Raw genomic sequence first — 16658 nt, 5'->3', positions numbered from 1 at the left:
CATGCTGTTGCCTTTGGTCACTTCTGGTCATCTGCACACGTTGGCTCCTGTCGTAGCAGCATCTCTCATCCTCAAGTGAAAATTCAGGGTGAAACTGTCCCTATTTCTGGCTTGGCATCTCTCTCCTGCCTTCCTGTTGTTAACGGTGGGAGTCAAGGGCAATGCTGGAGGAGATGCTGGCCATGGCTGTCCAAAACTGGAGCTTGTGAAATGGATGCAGCGAGCATCTCCCCTTGCCCAAAGGATACAAAGGAGAAAGCTACACCAAGGGGATGTCTGCAAAGCCATATAAGATGCTTTCACCATGTGTGAGCACGCCTATGTGTCTGGAGACTATCCCCAAGATCTCCAGAGGGTTCTCGGCAACCTCACCCAGAGGGGTCTATCTCTCTCCCCCTGCTCTTTGTGATGCTGCAGCCTTGCAGGACCACTTGGAAAGACCCCAGGGCAGCAGGACCAGCTCTTGGCTTGCATCGAGCATCCTCTCCAATGGTGGAGAGGAGCTTGCTGGCTCAACTGCAGCAGCTGCTATTTCCCCAGGGGTGACATCCCTGAATCCCCTGGAATGATTGGCATGGGGAGGTACAGAATTACAGTTGCTCCCACTTATGTCCCGGTTCCCCGAGCAGGATGCTGTGGGCACTTCTGGATCTTAGCTAGCCTCCTGCCACTGGGCAGCATTGCAAGCGGTTCCCACCGAGCCTCTCAGGAGATGGGCATCTCTTCTCAGCAGCACGATGCCTCCTTGAAAATTGGATTTGTGTTGGACGTGCTCATTAGACTCTTGTGGTAATTTCTCTGATGTGGGCCTTTTTGCAAGCTGCTCTTCTCCCAGCTGTGTGGTATGGGGGCATGTTGCCCCCAAGCTGAAGGGATCTGTGTTGCTCCATGCATGCTGGCAAAAGTGTATTTGGGCTCAGGCAGTTGCTATTTACCACCTTATTCACCCCAAAGAAGCCCATGGCTTGTTGGAGATGTCTGTCTGCCTCGAATGTCTCTGGAAGGGGTTGGGTAGAGGAAGGCAACATGGTTCTTTGACCAGAGCTCCCTTTTTATAGAAAATGGCTTTTGGGTTGGCCATGGGGCTGTGAAACTGGGGAGAAAGGCTCCTAAAGCCAAAGCCCAGCAATGCTGGAGCAGCCTCAGAAGGACAGGCTGGAGCTGACCCATCTGACGTGGGAGCACGAAGCTCCACCGCATCCCTTCTGCCTTGAACACCAGCTTTGTCCTCTCTGCCTGCTAGAAAACCTGCTGCAAGACCGTGATTGCTGTCAAAGGCATCCTGGTGGGCTCCCACCACCGAACATCTGGCTCTGGGCTTTTGGTCCATCTGCTCCGCCGCTGCTCCGGGTTGGTGTTGGGCTGTCTGGTCTTGCCAGTGGTGGGCACCGGTTGTACGTGCTCTCCCACGGCTATGCTGGTGACACTGTCCCTTTGCTGAGCCCGTCTTGTGCAGGGATGTGTTTTATTGAAACGCCTTTGGTGGGGAGCAGCTGTCTTGGCAGTTCCCCTAATTTTGTTAGGTGTGATTTTGATCTGCAGGAACTATTAACTGATCTAATTACACCGGAAAGCATCGCTCTGCTGCCTCATTAGCTGCTGGGTCTCCTCCTTCCCCCTCAGTGGAGCTGGTGTCACCTGGCTCGGAGCATGTCACCTCCTTACCTCCACTTGCAGCGAGCGGACCGGTTCCCAGCGCCACAACGGTGCTGTTCACAGCTGAAAGAAGCTGGCATCTGGTGCGCAAAACCTCTGAGCAATGAGGATCATGGTGTGGCAGCACTGAGAAAACGGGAGCAAACTCTCTCTGCATCCCTTCCTCCAGCTCCGTGCTGGCACAGCAATGGCAGGTTGCCCATGGCCGAGCTTTGCACACTCCGGGTGTTTGGATTGCCCTTTTGCAAACATCTCTTGGGGGTATGATGGAGTGTGAGCACCCCTGGGGTCTGCAGATGCTGGCGTGGATGTGTCCTTGCTTGGAGCAGGAGAGAAATGCAAAAGATTGGGAGAGGATGGGGAAGGATTGGAGGGTGAGGGCAAAGACTGGAAGGTTTTACTGTAACCGGGAGGAAGCCTGACCCCAGATTTGATGGCTTTGCTTTTTGAGCGTGCTGCCTCGCTGTTACCCGCAGCCTTCGGTTGCGCCTCTGGTTGCTCTTTGCTTCTGGGGATGTTTTAAAAGGGGGATGTGCCAAGACTGCACTGCTTATGGGTGGGCTTTGGGGCTTCAAAGGGGGCTGCGTCATCCCCTGCGTCCACATTCCAGTCTTCTTAGCCATGCATACTTGAACCCAGAAACAGGAGGTGAGTTTTTAAAGCTGATGCAGCAAGGGTGAGGAGCGGGAATATGGATTTCTCATTTGCTTTAATGGCATTTCCCAAAGTAACGAGCGGTTGTAAATCCCCTCCAAGGTTGCTGAGCTGATGCACAGGCTCTACGCGCTCCTGTGAAGCCTCCTAAAGCTGTGACAACACGGCTGTGACCGCTCTCATCTTCAGATCAGCAATCCAGTAGCTCACTCCGGGTGGGAGCATCATCCAGTGCCGCTCGGTGACAGGGCATCTTGTCTCCGGTGCTGCGAGGGTTGCTGGTGTTTCAGGCTGCTGCCTCGCACCCTCCTCCTGTTTCACCGATGGATGGGGAGGCTGCAAATCCCCCGAGCACAGTGGCTGCTCGCGTGTTGGTGTAGAGAAGCAGAGCTTTATTATGCATCATTCCTCGGTGCTCCCCTGGCGCCACCGCTTCGTGTCTAATATCTGCTGGCTTGACAGTGCGGGAAGCTGGAGGAGAGCTAATGCACCGCTTATCGCTCTTGAAGCATCTGTCACCTTTGTACGGAGGCTGTTTTATCAATAGGTGAGCAATATTCTGCTCCAGACAGGACTATTGCTCACGTCCACCTCCCTAAGGCATGTCTGTAACTGCCCCAGGTAATACCAGCTGGGGCTCCTGCTTTAGCTGCCGAGCGCTGGATTAAAGGACTTGTTTACAAGGAGGCTCTTGAGCTGCAAGCTGCTCTGCCATGCTTTCCTGGGAGCTAAATTGGTTTTGATTCCTCTGCCTCCTTCCTCCAGGAACATGAAGATGGAGGTCCAGGCTGCTTGCAGGTGGCTCTGGGGCTTGGTGCTGTAGCTGTGCTCTGCCCTCCCTTCCAAGCCTTGAGAGGCACCAAGGTCCCCAAAATCCTGGAGACATCTTCTGGATGGGCTTCAGGCCATGGAGAGAGAGCTGCAGCCCCCACTCCCACACGGGTGCTGGCCAGCTTGTGTCGCAGTGGCTGTCCTCTTGCAGGGTGATGTTAGAACCTTGCTCGTAGTCACATCATCACTGTTACCAAAGGTGGACACTTGTTGCGGGGTTTGGGCAGGAGCATGGCAGTGGGTGTTGTATGTGTTCAGCAGGGCCTGGTGAACTAAATGCCCATCCCATGGGATTAGTGACACGTGGTGCGACTTCCCACAGTCACTTCAGTCACCAGAACTCACAAACACACCCTTGCTGGCTCCTTGTCCCTTGGTGTGACCCAAGCTGAAGGTTTGCCTGCTGCTTTTTCCATGCTCCGGCATCCGAGGCCCCTCTGGTAACCCTCCTGTCCCTTGGAAAGCAGGGCATTAGATGGCCAGGGACAGTCATCTGCCACGGGAGCATCCATCCTGGTGTGGTTTAATGGAATGATCCTATCTCCCTCTGACCCTGCCAGGGAGACTGTATTGAGTTTGTGGCAAGGGTTTCGTAGAGGGGGGCTTCTCTGTGAGAAGACACCAGAAGCTGCCCCCCATGTCAGATGGCGCCAGCCCCAAGACAGACCTGCTGTTGGCCGAGGCTGAGTCCATCAGCGATGGTGGTAGCACCTCTGGGATAACACATTTAACAAGGGGTAAAGAACTGCTGCGCAACAGGAGCCAGAGAGAGGAGTGAGAATATATGAGAGACACAACCCTGTGGACTCCAAGGTCAGGGAAGGAGGAGGGGAGGAGATGCTCCAGGCGCCGGAGCAGAGATTCCTCTGCAGCCCGTGGTGATGAAGACCCTGGTGAGGCAGGCTGTCCCCCTGCAGCCCAGGGAGGTCCACGGTGGAGCAGATCTCCACCTGCAGCCTGGGGAGGACCCCATGCCAGAGCAGGTGGGTGCCCGAAGGAGGCTGTGACCCCGTGGGAACTCCGCGCTGGAGCAGGCTCCTGGCAGGACTTGTGGCCCCATGGAGACAGGAGCCCACACTGGAGCAGGTTTTCTGGCAGGACTTATGACCCCGTGGGGGACCCACGCTGGAGCAGTCTGTGCCTGAAGGACTGCAGCCCGTGGAAAGGACCCATGCTGGAGCAGTTCGTGAAGAACTGCAGCCCGTGGAAAGGACCCGTGTTGGAGAAGTTCATGGAGGACTGTCTCCCGTGGGAGGACCCCATGCTGGAGCAGAGGAAGAGTGAGGAGTCCTCCCCCTGAAAAGGAAGGAACGGCAGAAACAATGTGTGATGAACTGACCACAACCCCCATTCCCTGTCCCCCTGTGCCACTGAGGGGGGCGGAGGTGGAGAAATCAGGAGTGGAGTTGAGCCTGGGAAGAAGGGAGGGGTGGAGGGAAGGTGTTCCGAGATTTGTTTTTATTTCTCATTATCCTACTCTGATTTGATTAGCAATAAATTAATTTCCCCAGTTAAGTGTGTTTTGCCTGTGAGGGTAATTGCTGAGTAATCTCTCTCCTCGCTGGGTGAGGTGGCCCTTGTGCTGGCCATTCCCTGCCCCGTGGTGTCCTCTGCTCTCCTGGCAGCAGCAGCTGGAGCTGTTGCAGTTTGGCCACGCAACAGCTTTGGGTGTTGCGTCCTAAAGCCTGGGTGCTACGGGTTGTGCCAGGTTCCCTGCACGTGAGCAGGGCTTATGGCAAAGCTGGAGCATCCCAAAAGTGATGCAGCTGGAGGGGAAATGAATTGAAGAAAGGGCATCCAGAAGCCAGGGCATCCCAAAGATGATGCAGCTGGAGGAGGAATTCATGGAAAAAGGGGCATCCCGAAGCTGATGCAGCTGGAGTAGGAATTCACAGAAGAAGGACTTTGAATGCTTCCAGGTGCTGGAGGTTTGGTGGTGTCCCGGAGCAGCATCAGTGCAAGCTGGATCGATCCTTGCTCCTGCTCACTGGTGCAGATGGTATGTGGGGCTACACTGACTCTGGATCTGAGCTGGTTCACAGACCTGCAGGCAAAACTACTGCTCCTTGGGGTGCGAAATGCCACCGGCTGTCATCCCATTGCCTTGCAGAGGTCACCCCAAAATTAGCAGAAAGCTAGCAGAGCTCTCAGCAGCTGTCCTCTCCAACTGCAGAGGCAACATTTCCTTGCTCCCCACAAGGCTGGGGATGCTCCTCCAAGCGCTCTAGTAGTCCCCACGATGCTTGAGGACCTGGCCTCGCTGGAGACAACTCAGAAGCATCACGGCTGCATGATGCTGAGCCATGTGATGAACTGGCCATGCATGGGTCTGACAGCATCTCTGCTCGCCGTGGATGCTGGCACGCTGGTTTCTCAGCAGGGTTTGGAGATGTGCTTGGCTGGGCTTGGGGGGGGCTTCATATTTGAAAAGGGGGAAAAAGTGCCCAAGGTTCCCCCAAGTGCCCTAAGGGTGCTTGGGGGGGACCTGGGGCACGTTTCCCCTGATGCGATGGCTCCTGGTGCCCACGGCCCTGGTCTGCAAGCAGAGACACCACCACCTACATTTTAACATGGAGGAGCTGTGCCCCAGCAGGGACTATCCATCCGAAAGACTTAAACTGGTCTAATCTAGGGCTGTGTTGGGACGGAGGACTTTGTGCAGCATTATCCTCGTCCATCCCATGTCCCCACCAGCTGGGTGCACCCACTGAGCCTCAGCTCCACTGCCACAGGGCACCCATGCAGGGACCATACAAGGACCAGGCAGTGCTTTTTTCATCCCCTTGCTCTCTTCATCTCTTTATCCATTTTTTTATAGGATTATCTCATATGTTACCTTCCTAGACGTCAACCTGGCACCGTCAACCCACTGTTAATTTTTCATGCCGGGGTACTACTCTGCAATGACGTGAACACTTGGTGGCTAAGATGCTGAGCGGTTTGCACCCAGATTTGGGTGGTATTGATTGCTTAAGAGCTTCAAAGGTGTCACCTTCCCATGAAACCAGGTGGGACTGGAGTTATCCGAGCGGGATTCCTCCTCTGCAAGACTATCGCTGCCGGTCTTTGTGCATGAGCATCTCCAGCCTTGGGGACGTGCGGGCATTGCCTCGTCGCTGCCCACCCTTGCCCTTCCCGTGCCTGCTCATCATCCTGCCGCAGGAGGGGGACACAGCGGGTGAAAAAAAGCTGCTTAGGATCTATCCTCAGGGTTTAAATTGTCCTGGGTTATTGTTGAAGGATTAGGAAGGGATTTGGTATGATTGGTTGCAGTGGGTTAAATATAGGCTGGTGTGTGTTGGAGGGTTGACGCTCCAGCAGGGAAAGGAGGGATGGCTGTGTGCTGGCTTGCTTTGTCCTTTGTCTTTCATCTCCTGTGATTGCGGTGGCAGGGAAAAAAAAAAAAGCCAGCGTGTCCTTTCTAATCTCGCACGCTGGCCCTGGGACTCACAAGAGACTCCAGTGACTTGTGCAAGTAACTTCCAGTGGCGCACGTGGTCTTTGCTGGCTTCAAAGGATTGAACCGGCTCTGGGTGTGTGGTGAAGGGGGCAGAAGGAGCTGCTCCTCTGAGCCCCGTGGCCAGGAGGGATGGGGTCTGGGTTAGGGCTGCTGGTCCCTCAGCAGCTGCTTGGTCCTTCTGCAGCTCCTGGGAGCATCCTGCAGCAGCTCCACGGAGGTGTCCCAGGGATGGTGGGTTTGGATTGGGGCACAGGATGCAGCCAGCAGCTTCCCTGGGTTCTAAGGAAAGGGAGGAGAGGCTCCTGCCTGCCAAAAAAAGCTGCATTAGGGGGAATGGAGGTAGAAGAACACCCTCTGCATGCCCTCCTTGCGATGCCTGGGATCATCCTCCTCCTCTTTCCCAGCAGTTTCTCCCAGCGTGGGGCTGTGGGCTCCCAGCAGTTGGTTTCGACCCCACATCATCTCCAGCATCACATCCTGGTCGTGTCTGTGTCAAGGCAGGTCCCCAGCACCTTCCTCCAAAGGCAGGACCCAGCCTCTCCTGCTCACCGGGATGAGTCGGCTGTAGGTCTTGGCCATGTGCCGGCACCGTTTCTTCCCACGACTTCCTCCCACTGGAGCACCCAACGTTTTCCAGGAGGAGAAGGAGAAAGAGAAGACCTGCATTTCATTTCTCTTTCTGAAGGAGACCCATGTGTTGGACCTCAGCTCCATATATTATTCCCCCCGAAGCCTGCAGCTGGCTGCTGGCACAGCACAACGCGGGATACGGGCTGAGATTTATAAACGTGCTTCAGGCACAGCTGCTGTGGGCTCCCTCGGCTCCATCCATCTCCTGGGACTGCGCGGCTGTATATCTCGCTGCGCTCATCAACCCTTGCAAACGAGTTTCCTATCTCCTGAGTTTTACCTTGCTCAGATAAATGTGCTCAGCGCAACAGACTCCGCTCCCGGTCAAATTAGTTCCGTGGTAATCAGAGCGGTCCATGGCGGGGAGGAAATATCCACAGAGCTGAGTGATGTTGCGAAAGACCCCTTCACCCCCAAGAAGAGATGCTGAGGGTCCACATCCTCGGGTGCGAGCCAGGCTGCTCCTCTTCTTGAATTGGTGTGAAAAAGCTGAAACCAGGTTTTCCGAATGCCCAAAGTATTTGCTCCTTGATGGGAGGAGATTCGGTCCCGTGGGTGGTTCTCCAGGCAGAGATACGGGGCTGATGTGTGTCCCAGGGGGTGCGGGAGCAAAGTGAAGCAGGGGGACAAGGGTTGTTCCCCCAAGGTTGGGGTTTTGTGCCAGGGGTGGTCACCTGTGTGGGGATGCTGGGCTCAGCTTGCCATCTAGTGGCAGTAGCAGCCTTTTCTGGAGGGCTGTGGGGTTCACGGCTGCGCACGGTTGGGGGGGTCATAGCCATGCTCCTTGTTGGGGTCCACAGCCTTGCTGGGAGCTGTCTGCATCTCCCCCGAGGGTTTCACAGCCCTCGCTCGCCAGAGATTGCCTTCCCTACCTGAGCACACATGGAGCCAAGGTGGATCTTCAGGCCCTTCCAAGTCCTGCAGCCCTTTGGGCGTCGCTGGTTAGCATCTCCATGAAAACAGGGAAGAGCACTGAGCGGCTTAAGGAGGAGGGATTGAGTGGATGCCGGCCAGAGCTGTGCCAAGAGAGGGGGTGAGCTGGGGGTCTCTAGCTCCCATCCCGGTGCCTCTCTAGCCCAGAGCCCGGGGTCTCACCTCTCCCAAGAGCCCAAGACCCCTTGTCCACCTTCCTCCAGCCGTAGAGCTGAGCTCTTCCTCCTGCCTATTTTGAGGAGTAGATCCCCCTTTGCCCTGATGCCCAGGGAAGGGCGAGACACTGTGGGGGTCACACCTGGCCCCGTCTGACCCTCTCCCCTCACCTTACAGGTATGCTGGTGGTCAATGTCACCTGGAGGAACAAGACGTACGTGGGGACGCTGCTTGACTGCACGCAGCACGACTGGGCACCTCCCCGGTAAGCGGGCGGTGGGGTTCAGCAGCACTGCCTCAGTGCCCTTCACCCAGGACTGGAGGGCAAACCCAGCCACATACGGCCCCCATGGCACCCTGTACGCTCTGCTCTGTGCCCGTGGGGGTCCCTGTGGGGGTCGGCATCTCCTCCTTGCCCAACCGAGCTGCTCCCATGGCTCTTTGCCCCCGCAGTTGCAGACTCCCTTTTCCTGGAGACCGGAGATGGTTAAGCATTTGCTAATGGACCTCTCCGGTTCCTTTTTACTTGTCGGTGGGGGGACGAGCCTGGAGGATTGATAGCAAGGGGAGGAAGGGTGTCCCCACCACGCAGGGGGGATGGCGTAGCCTGGCACGGCTCTGTCTCCATTAAAACCTCCTTGTCCTCATCCCGGCAGGTTCTGTGACTCTCCCACCAGCGACCTGGAGATGCGCAACGGCCGGGGCAGGGGCAAACGCATGCGCCCCAACAGCAACACGCCTGTCAACGAGACAGCCGCCACCTCGGACAGCAAAGGGACCAGCAACAGCAGCAAGACCCGGGCGGGAGCCAACAGCAAAGGGCGTCGGGGAAGCCAGAACTCCTCAGACCACCGCACACCGCCCGGCGGCACAGCGGAGGATGTGAAGGCCAGTCCCTCCTCCGTCACCAAGCGGAAGAGCAAACCCCTCTCTGACATGGAGCTGAACTCCAGCTCGGAGGACTCCAAGGGCAGCAAACGCATCCGCACGAACTCAATGGGCTCGGCAGCCGTGCCACCTGCCGCAGTCAAGGTGGAGCCGGCTGTCCTCGACCGAAACTGCCCTTCTCCCATCCTCATTGACTGTCCCCACCCAAACTGTAACAAGAAGTATAAGCACATCAACGGGCTGAAGTACCACCAGGCCCACGCGCACACGGATGACGACAGCAAGCTGGAGGCCGACGTGGACAGCGAGTATGGCGAGGAGCCCTCCCTGCACGCGGACATTGGGAGCTGCAACGGTGCTGCCGTCTCTCAGAAGGGCTCGCTCTCACCGGCTCGCTCGGCCACCCCCAAGGTGCGCTTGATGGAGCCCCACAGTCCCTCCCCGTCCAGCAAGTTCAGCACCAAGGTCCCCTGCAAGAAGAAGCTGGGTGGGGAAGGAGACACTGACCCGGGTGCCCTGTCCAATGACGGCTCTGAGGATGGTCCCTCGGTGGCCGATGAGACGAGTAACGACGGCTTTGACTCTCTGGAGAAGCGGTGTGTTGATAAAGACAAGTCAAAGAAGGCATCTGGTGCTAAGCCAGAGAAGATCCCTTCCAAAAGCTTGAAGTCTGCCAGACCCATTGCGCCAGCCATCCCCCCCCAGCCAATGTACACCTTCCAGACAGCCACCCTCACCACGGCCAGCCCCGGTTCCTCCACGGGCCTCGCCACCACTGTGGTCCAGACCATGCCCAACAGCCCTCAGCTCAAACCCATCCAGCCCAAGCCTACAGTGATGGGAGAGCCCTTCGCAGTCAACCCTGCCCTCACCCCTTCCAAGGAGAAGAAGAAGAAGGACAAGAAGAAGAAGGAGCCCAAGGAGGTGGAAAACCCTTTGACTCCTGGCAAAGCCTGCAGAGCAGAGGAAGGCAAGAGCCCTTTCCGGGGGGAATCCAGCGACCTGGGGATGAAAGGTGAGGGGCTGCTGAATGGCTCGTCCGATCCCCACCAGAGCCGGCTTGCCAGCATCAAGGCCGAGGCGGATAAAATCTACAGCTTCACCGACAATGCCCCAAGCCCCTCTATTGGTGGTGCCAGCAGGCTGGAGAACACCAACCCAGCCCAACCCATGACCCCGCTGCACGTTGTCACCCAGAACGGGGCAGAGGCGAGCTCAGTGAAGACCAACAGCCCGGCCTACTCGGACATCTCTGACGCCGGGGAGGATGGGGAGGGCAAGCTGGAGAGTGTGAAGGCGAAGGATCCGGAGCAGCTGGTCAAGGAAGGTGCCAAAAAAGCTCTTTTCCCCCCTCAACCGCAGAGCAAAGAGTCTCCCTACTACCAAGGCTTTGAAACCTACTATTCCCCTGGCTACCCCCAGGCAAGCCCAGGGCCCTTGAATCCTGGCAGCCAGGCCGCGGCCGAGACGCAGGCCTTGAAGCTGAAGAAGGACGAGGAGCAAGAGAACCCGGAGGTGAAGGTGAAGAGCGAAGGCTGTGAAGAGAAGAAGGCAGAGCTTGGTGGCTCCAGTCAGCAGCCTTCGGTCATCCAGCAGCGTCCCAACATGTACATGCAGTCCCTCTACTACAACCAGTACGCCTACGTGCCCCCCTACGGCTACAACGAGCAGGGCTACCACGCTCACCTGCTGAGCACCAACCCTGCCTACCGCCAGCAGTATGAGGAGCAGCAGAAGCAGCGGCAGAGCCTGGAGCAGCAGCAGCAGCAGCGAGGGCTGGAGAAGAAAGCGGAGCTGGGCTTGAAGGAGAGGGAGGCAGCACTCAAGGAGGAGTGGAAGCAAAAGCCACCCATGCCCCCGACGCTAACCAAAGCCCCGAGCCTCACGGATCTCGTCAAGTCCGGGCTGAGCAAGGCCAAAGAGCAGGGAGGTCCTGACATGGCCAAATCTGTCATCATCCCCAAGCTGGAGGATTCGTCCAAGCTGTCCGGCAGCCAGGTTGCTGAGGGGCTTAAGGTGAAGCTGAGCGAGGCTGGCCACCTTGGGAAGGAGAGTGCTGAGACGAAGGCTGGCTCTGAGTGTGGCCGGCAAGCAGAGGTGGACCCTGTGCTCTGGTACAGACAGGTAATGCCCTCGCGCTGCCCGCTCGGACCTGCCCGCCAGCCCAGTGGTGGGCTTTCTCCTGCAGGAAGCCCCTCACTGTGGCTTCGCTGCAGGGGATTGCTGGGGCCATCACCTCAGAGAACGTGTGTTGTCCTCTGCTTGTGATGGGACTCCGTGAGGTTCCCTTGGGGCCAGCAAAAGCATGGGGCTGGAAGGCCACGGATGGGCCAAGGAGAGCCTGGGGAAGGGCAGTGGGGTTCCCTGGTCTCCTCCGAATCCAGCCTGGTTTTGGGACAGGTAGGGCTGGGGGGAGGCAGCTGCTCTGATGGTTCCTGGTTCTTGCAGGAAGCTGAGCCCCGGATGTGGACCTACGTGTACCCGGCGAAGTATTCGGACATCAAGACAGAGGATGAGCGGTGGAAAGAGGAGAGGGACCGAAAGTTGAAGGAAGAAAGAAATCGAAGCAAAGAAGCTGCATCCAAGGAGGATGGGAAGGAGAGCACCAGCTCCGAGTGCAAGCTGACCCCCACCGAGGAGGCTCGCATGGTGGGGAAGGACCCCAGACCCAGCGTCCACGTCCCTGTGTCTTCACCCCTCACGCAGCATCAGTCCTACATCCCCTACATGCACGGCTACTCCTACAGCCAGTCGTACGACCCCAACCACCCCAGCTACCGGGCCATGCCCACTGTCATGATGCAGAATTACCCAGGTAAGGAGCCAGGGGTCTTCTTGGGGACATCCCTTCCCAGGCCGTCCTTCTCGCATGGGGCAGCACACGTACAGAGCTGTGTGCTCCCACTGTGCCGCCTGAAGACTCCTCATGCCCTGTCTGCTTTTTCTCCCCCACCCCTCAGGATCATACCTACCCTCCAGCTATTCCTTCTCCCCGTACGGGAGCAAGGCGTCTGGGAGCGACGACAGCGACAAGTCCCGAGCCAGCCCCAGCGTGAGTTGTAAATCCAGCTCGGAGTCCAAGGCCCTGGACATCCTGCAGCAGCACGCCAGCCACTACAAGAGCAAATCACCCACGGTGAGGGTCAGGAAGGTGCTGGCTTTGCCCAGCTCTGTGCATGAGCTTCGGGATGATCCCTGGATCCTATAGCCAGCCTGGAGCAACTCTGCCTGCCGTGGGTTTTTGCCGTTCCTGCTGCTGTAGGACACCTCGGGCTGTGGAGTAATCCCACAACACAACCCCTTTGGGATGGACGAGCCAAACCTGTGGGCAGGTCTGGCCCAGAGAAGCACCCGGGCTCCTCCAGGCCCTGCAGCAAGCTGGTGACGCTTGCTCTCCGTCCTGGAGCTGGTGGGTGGGATGCAGGGGCTGTCTCCGTCCCACGTCAGTGTAGGGTCACGAGCTCCTCCTGGGCTGAGCTGGGAGACGGAGCTTTGACACAGTGAGGAAAGAGCTGCCCTCAAACAGGACCTGCGTCCTCACCACCGCTTTTGAGCTGGTCACTGGCCATCCCGTCATCTCCCAGCAGTGTCGTGGGGAGCCTTTGGACTAAGGCGAGGGGAATATCATCCCAATGGGGCAGCCCCGAGCGCCTCGTGTGGGTCTGATGCTGCCCTGTGCAGCGGGGTAGCTGGTAGTGCCCCTCAGCGTGCGTCTGCTTTCTCCTCTCCAGATAAGCGAGAAGACGTCTCAGGAGCGGGACCGCAGTGGCTGCGGAGTGGTGGGAGGCAGCGGGAGCTGTAGCAGCGTCGGGGCAGCTGGCGGGGGAGAGAGGAGCACCGACCGGCCCCGCACCTCACCATCTCAGCGCCTGCTCTCAACGCACCACCACCACCACCACCTCGGGTACTCGCTGCTGCCGGCGCAGTACAACCTGCCCTATGCAACAGGTAAGAATTGAACCTCACGCTGGCACTCAGCCGGGGCCGCAGGCTCGGCTCGAGGGAGCTGGGAAAGAGCTGTAGCCACCTTTGGGCAGCGTGAGCCCTTGTGCCGAGCTTTGCTTTGACCGAATCTGGAGCTTTCCAGCTCTCCTGGCACAGCTGGATGCCCATCCTGGGCTGCCCAGCCTCTGACGCTGCTTCTCCTTCCGCAGGTCTCTCCTCCACAGCCATCGTTGCCAGCCAGCAAGGCTCCGCTCCCTCCCTATACCCACCTCCTCGGAGGTGAGAACGGTAAGGCTTTCCTCCTGCGGGCACCGGCACGGCCACCCTGCTTCGCCCGTGGGCAACCGGGCTGGGGCGGAGGTGGCCGGGATGGGTACACAGGAGGGTGCCCTTGAGGGCAGAGGGTTTGGGGTTTGCCCATCGCCCCTGGGGCTTGCGGGGCTGCTGGCAGCGGGAGCTGACGTGACCTTGGGTCGTGGCAGGACGTGATGCACCAGGACGCCTGGGCTGGACGAGACATGTGACTGGCTCACATGGGGAAGTGCTGGAGACTCCTTTAGACATCAGTTGAATGGTGTTAATTGTTCTGCTTGACGTTCCTGCCACGATCCGAGGCAGACTGTCTTCTCCCCCCCTCATCGGACACACACTGACTCCCTCCCCCCCCCACACCCTCCCCTTTGGTGAGTGGGCGAGCTGGTACCTGCGGAAGTATTTATTCTACTGGGCACCGACGCTCGGGATGGAGGTGACTCGCCTGCCTGGTGCATATGAAGAGGAAACGGAAGCACTGAGGTTTCTCGAGGGATTTGGGACCCCACCGTGTCTCTGCAAGCTGCTGCTTCACGATGGGGCTGAGCGCCACGGGACTGGGGGCAGGCGGGGACACTGCCTGCTCCTCGCCGGGGCTTGACGCGCGGGGCCAAGCCTGCGGTGGAGTTGCAGTCTCAGGAAAGGAAAGGCTGGCTCACATGGAGCCAAGGTGGGTGTCGGGGTCGGGGTCAGGGTGGGGGGGGTGGATGTCAGCCTGGCTGGAGGTGGCCGCGGGGCCCGGGGATGCGCTGCATGTGGGGGCTTACCCTCTCCCAGTCCCACGGCTGATCCCGCACCTCACAGCGCCTGCCGGTCTGTGCCTGTGTGGGCAGGAGCCGCCGGCAAGTGGCCAATTGCCGGAGCGGTGGGCTGGGGGAGCTGGGGGGGCTGCTCTTGGCCCTGGCGAAGCAGCCTCTGTCCCCCACCCCAGGGTAGCCAGGGCTGGGGGCAGCCGGGTGCAGAGCTGGGGGCTGCGCCTGTCACCCAGCCAGCTGCCAGGGTTCCTCCCCAGTGCCTTGCGGGGGCCAGACCTGCCTGAAACTCCTGCCCGTGGCTTTTGAGTTGGTTTCTGAGCTGTGACTCTGCAAACCCCCGGCTTTTGCACCCCCCCCCGCCACGCCGGCAAGTGCTCCCTAAACCCCAGGGCAGCGGATCCTGCTCACGTCCACCTTCTGCTTTTAAGGCGGCTTCCCCAGGCCGCGGGCAGAGCCCAGCGGAGGAACAAGCACACTTAGGCTCTGCCAGAGGCACTTGGGGCTCTGCCGGGTCCCCCCCCTCATGCCAGGGCTCAGGGCACCAGGCCCTGGAAGAAGCCAGCCCCTGCTCCCAGCTGCTCCCCAGTGCCCGAGGACAGGGGCTTTCTGGTCCTCTGCTCCCCCAGCCCCAGAGCGGCTCTCCCCAGGCCGATGCTCTACCTCGGCCCCGCAGCAGCCGGGCCGCCCCAAGCTCTCTCCTCGCCTCTCCCCGCTGCCCGGCCGGGGGAGCACGGGCTGGGGGTGGGGGGGGCCCATCGGTCTCGGTTTGTCTGTGTGTGTCCGTGTCGCACCCGGCCCTAAGGGGCCGCTGTACCGGGATGCTCTGCCCGCTGGGCTCTGTACATACTGTAAAAAGCAATTGTTTGAAAGCTGTTGTTTTGGGTTTTGTTTTCTTCCCCCCGACCCCCCACTTTACCCAGCTGGAAAGGAGGTGCTCGCTGGTCTCGGCCCTGGGTTGGGTGCCGGCAGCGTGGTGGCCCCAGCCTGCTCTCGTTGTTTGCCTTTTTTTTTTTTTTTTCTTCCACTCTTCGTTGTCTTTGGAAGGAGACGGGGCCGCGTGGCCTGGCACGCTCCTGGGGGACAGGGTGGGTGAAGTCACCAGGCTGGGGACTGGAGGGGTCGGGGTGATGGGGGGAGCCCCCCCTGCATCCCACCCGTGGAGGAGCATCCTGCCGGCTGCTCCTACCTCCCGCTTCGGTCGGTCCAGCGGAGCCTGGCTCCTGGCACGGCTGGGACCCACCGGCGGCTCCAGGGGCACGGAGAAGGGTGTCTGGGCTGGGCAAGGGGTGGGGGGGGTTGATCGGGGGGCTTTGCTGGCAGTTGAAGGGGATTGGGGTGAGGGGGCTGCTCCCCACCTTCCCAGTTGGGTCCCAGCTGAGTCTCCCTTTAGGTGTTAAAGGAAACAACGGTTTATGCAGAATAGGTTCGATGTTTTCTGGGTTTTACTGGTCAGTTCTTGCCTGTGGGGCTGGCACCCCAGCCCCCCTGCAGCGGTGCCGTTCCTCTGCCCGTGGGGTCCCCTGCCCACTGGGTTCCCCCTCCCCAGCCTCAGCCCACTGGGCCCCACGGCCAGGGCATCAAACCGTTGGTGTTCATAGCTTGTTTCCATTGGCGTTGCTGTGTTGGGTTTCATTTCAGTCTTCCTGATTCTGCCCTTCTGTAAAGTGTACATTATTACCAAGTTCCTTGTTTTTTTATATATATATATATAAATATATATATATACAAACTGTACTCTTCTTGCCTTTGTACATTTGGGCAAGGAGAGAGAATAAATCTTTTTAAGAGACAATCACAAACCTGTGAGGGTGGCTTTTTCTTCCTGCTCCCCTGAATTCTGGTCCTTCGTCCCCAAAAGCTGTGGCCAGTGATTTTGCGGGGGGTGGGGGGGGAAGAGGAGGGTTGTCCACATCTCTGGTGCATCTGAGCAGGCTTAAGCAGACACGCTGCTCCTGATGCCACACTCGTCGGTCCACGGCCACCGAGGCTGTGGCAGGGTGGCCCACTGGGGCAGCAGGTCCTGCCCTCCCCAGCACACTTCTGCTTGCTCACAGGCCCTGCGCACCTGGATCCGGCCCCTCTGCTCTGCCACAAGCACCCACAGCTCCACCTGGGGATGTTGTAGCCAAGCTCAGCCACGACAATTTGGGTCAGAACCCGCCCCCCCCCCCCCCCCCCCCCAGGCTTGAATCCCTGGGCACCAGCAAGGGACAAGCTGCCCCACAGCCTGCCAGGGTCCTGCCCTACACGAGGCAAGCCCCTCTCTATCACTCCAGGGAGCCGCCTTTGGGGGAGACAGCTGGGGGGCTGGTGGGCCAGAGGGCAGAGCTTGGTTCCTCCAGCTTTGCATTGGAGGTGACCTATGCAGGAGGCAGCACTCAGAGAAATCAAAGCACCTTTTACATTTTCAGGAGGGTATTTTTGAAGACACTTGGTGA

At 58.8% G+C, this 16658-nt stretch overlaps 1 protein-coding gene across 2 annotated transcripts in view; it reads left to right on the top strand.

Annotated features, from left to right (window-relative positions):
- Window positions 1-16007, top strand: part of ZNF609 (zinc finger protein 609) — a 76365-nt gene extending 60358 nt beyond the window's left edge. For both annotated transcript variants that reach the window (XM_049811986.1, XM_049811985.1), the window contains exons 4-10: window positions 8498-8585; window positions 8977-11332; window positions 11657-12023; window positions 12169-12344; window positions 12940-13156; window positions 13363-13441; window positions 13636-16007. In XM_049811986.1, the coding sequence (XP_049667943.1) occupies window positions 8498-8585; window positions 8977-11332; window positions 11657-12023; window positions 12169-12344; window positions 12940-13156; window positions 13363-13436 (3278 nt within the window). In that variant the 3' untranslated portion in view covers window positions 13437-13441; window positions 13636-16007. The remainder of the gene's footprint in view (window positions 1-8497; window positions 8586-8976; window positions 11333-11656; window positions 12024-12168; window positions 12345-12939; window positions 13157-13362; window positions 13442-13635) is intronic.
- The last annotated feature ends 651 nt before the right edge of the window (window positions 16008-16658 follow it).

This window comes from Accipiter gentilis, chromosome 10 (genome assembly GCF_929443795.1).
Source record: "Accipiter gentilis chromosome 10, bAccGen1.1, whole genome shotgun sequence".
In the NCBI taxonomy this organism is placed as follows: Eukaryota; Metazoa; Chordata; class Aves; order Accipitriformes; family Accipitridae; genus Astur; species Astur gentilis.
Note: the sequence above shows the minus strand (reverse complement) of the source record. Positions and strands in the feature narration are given on the sequence as shown.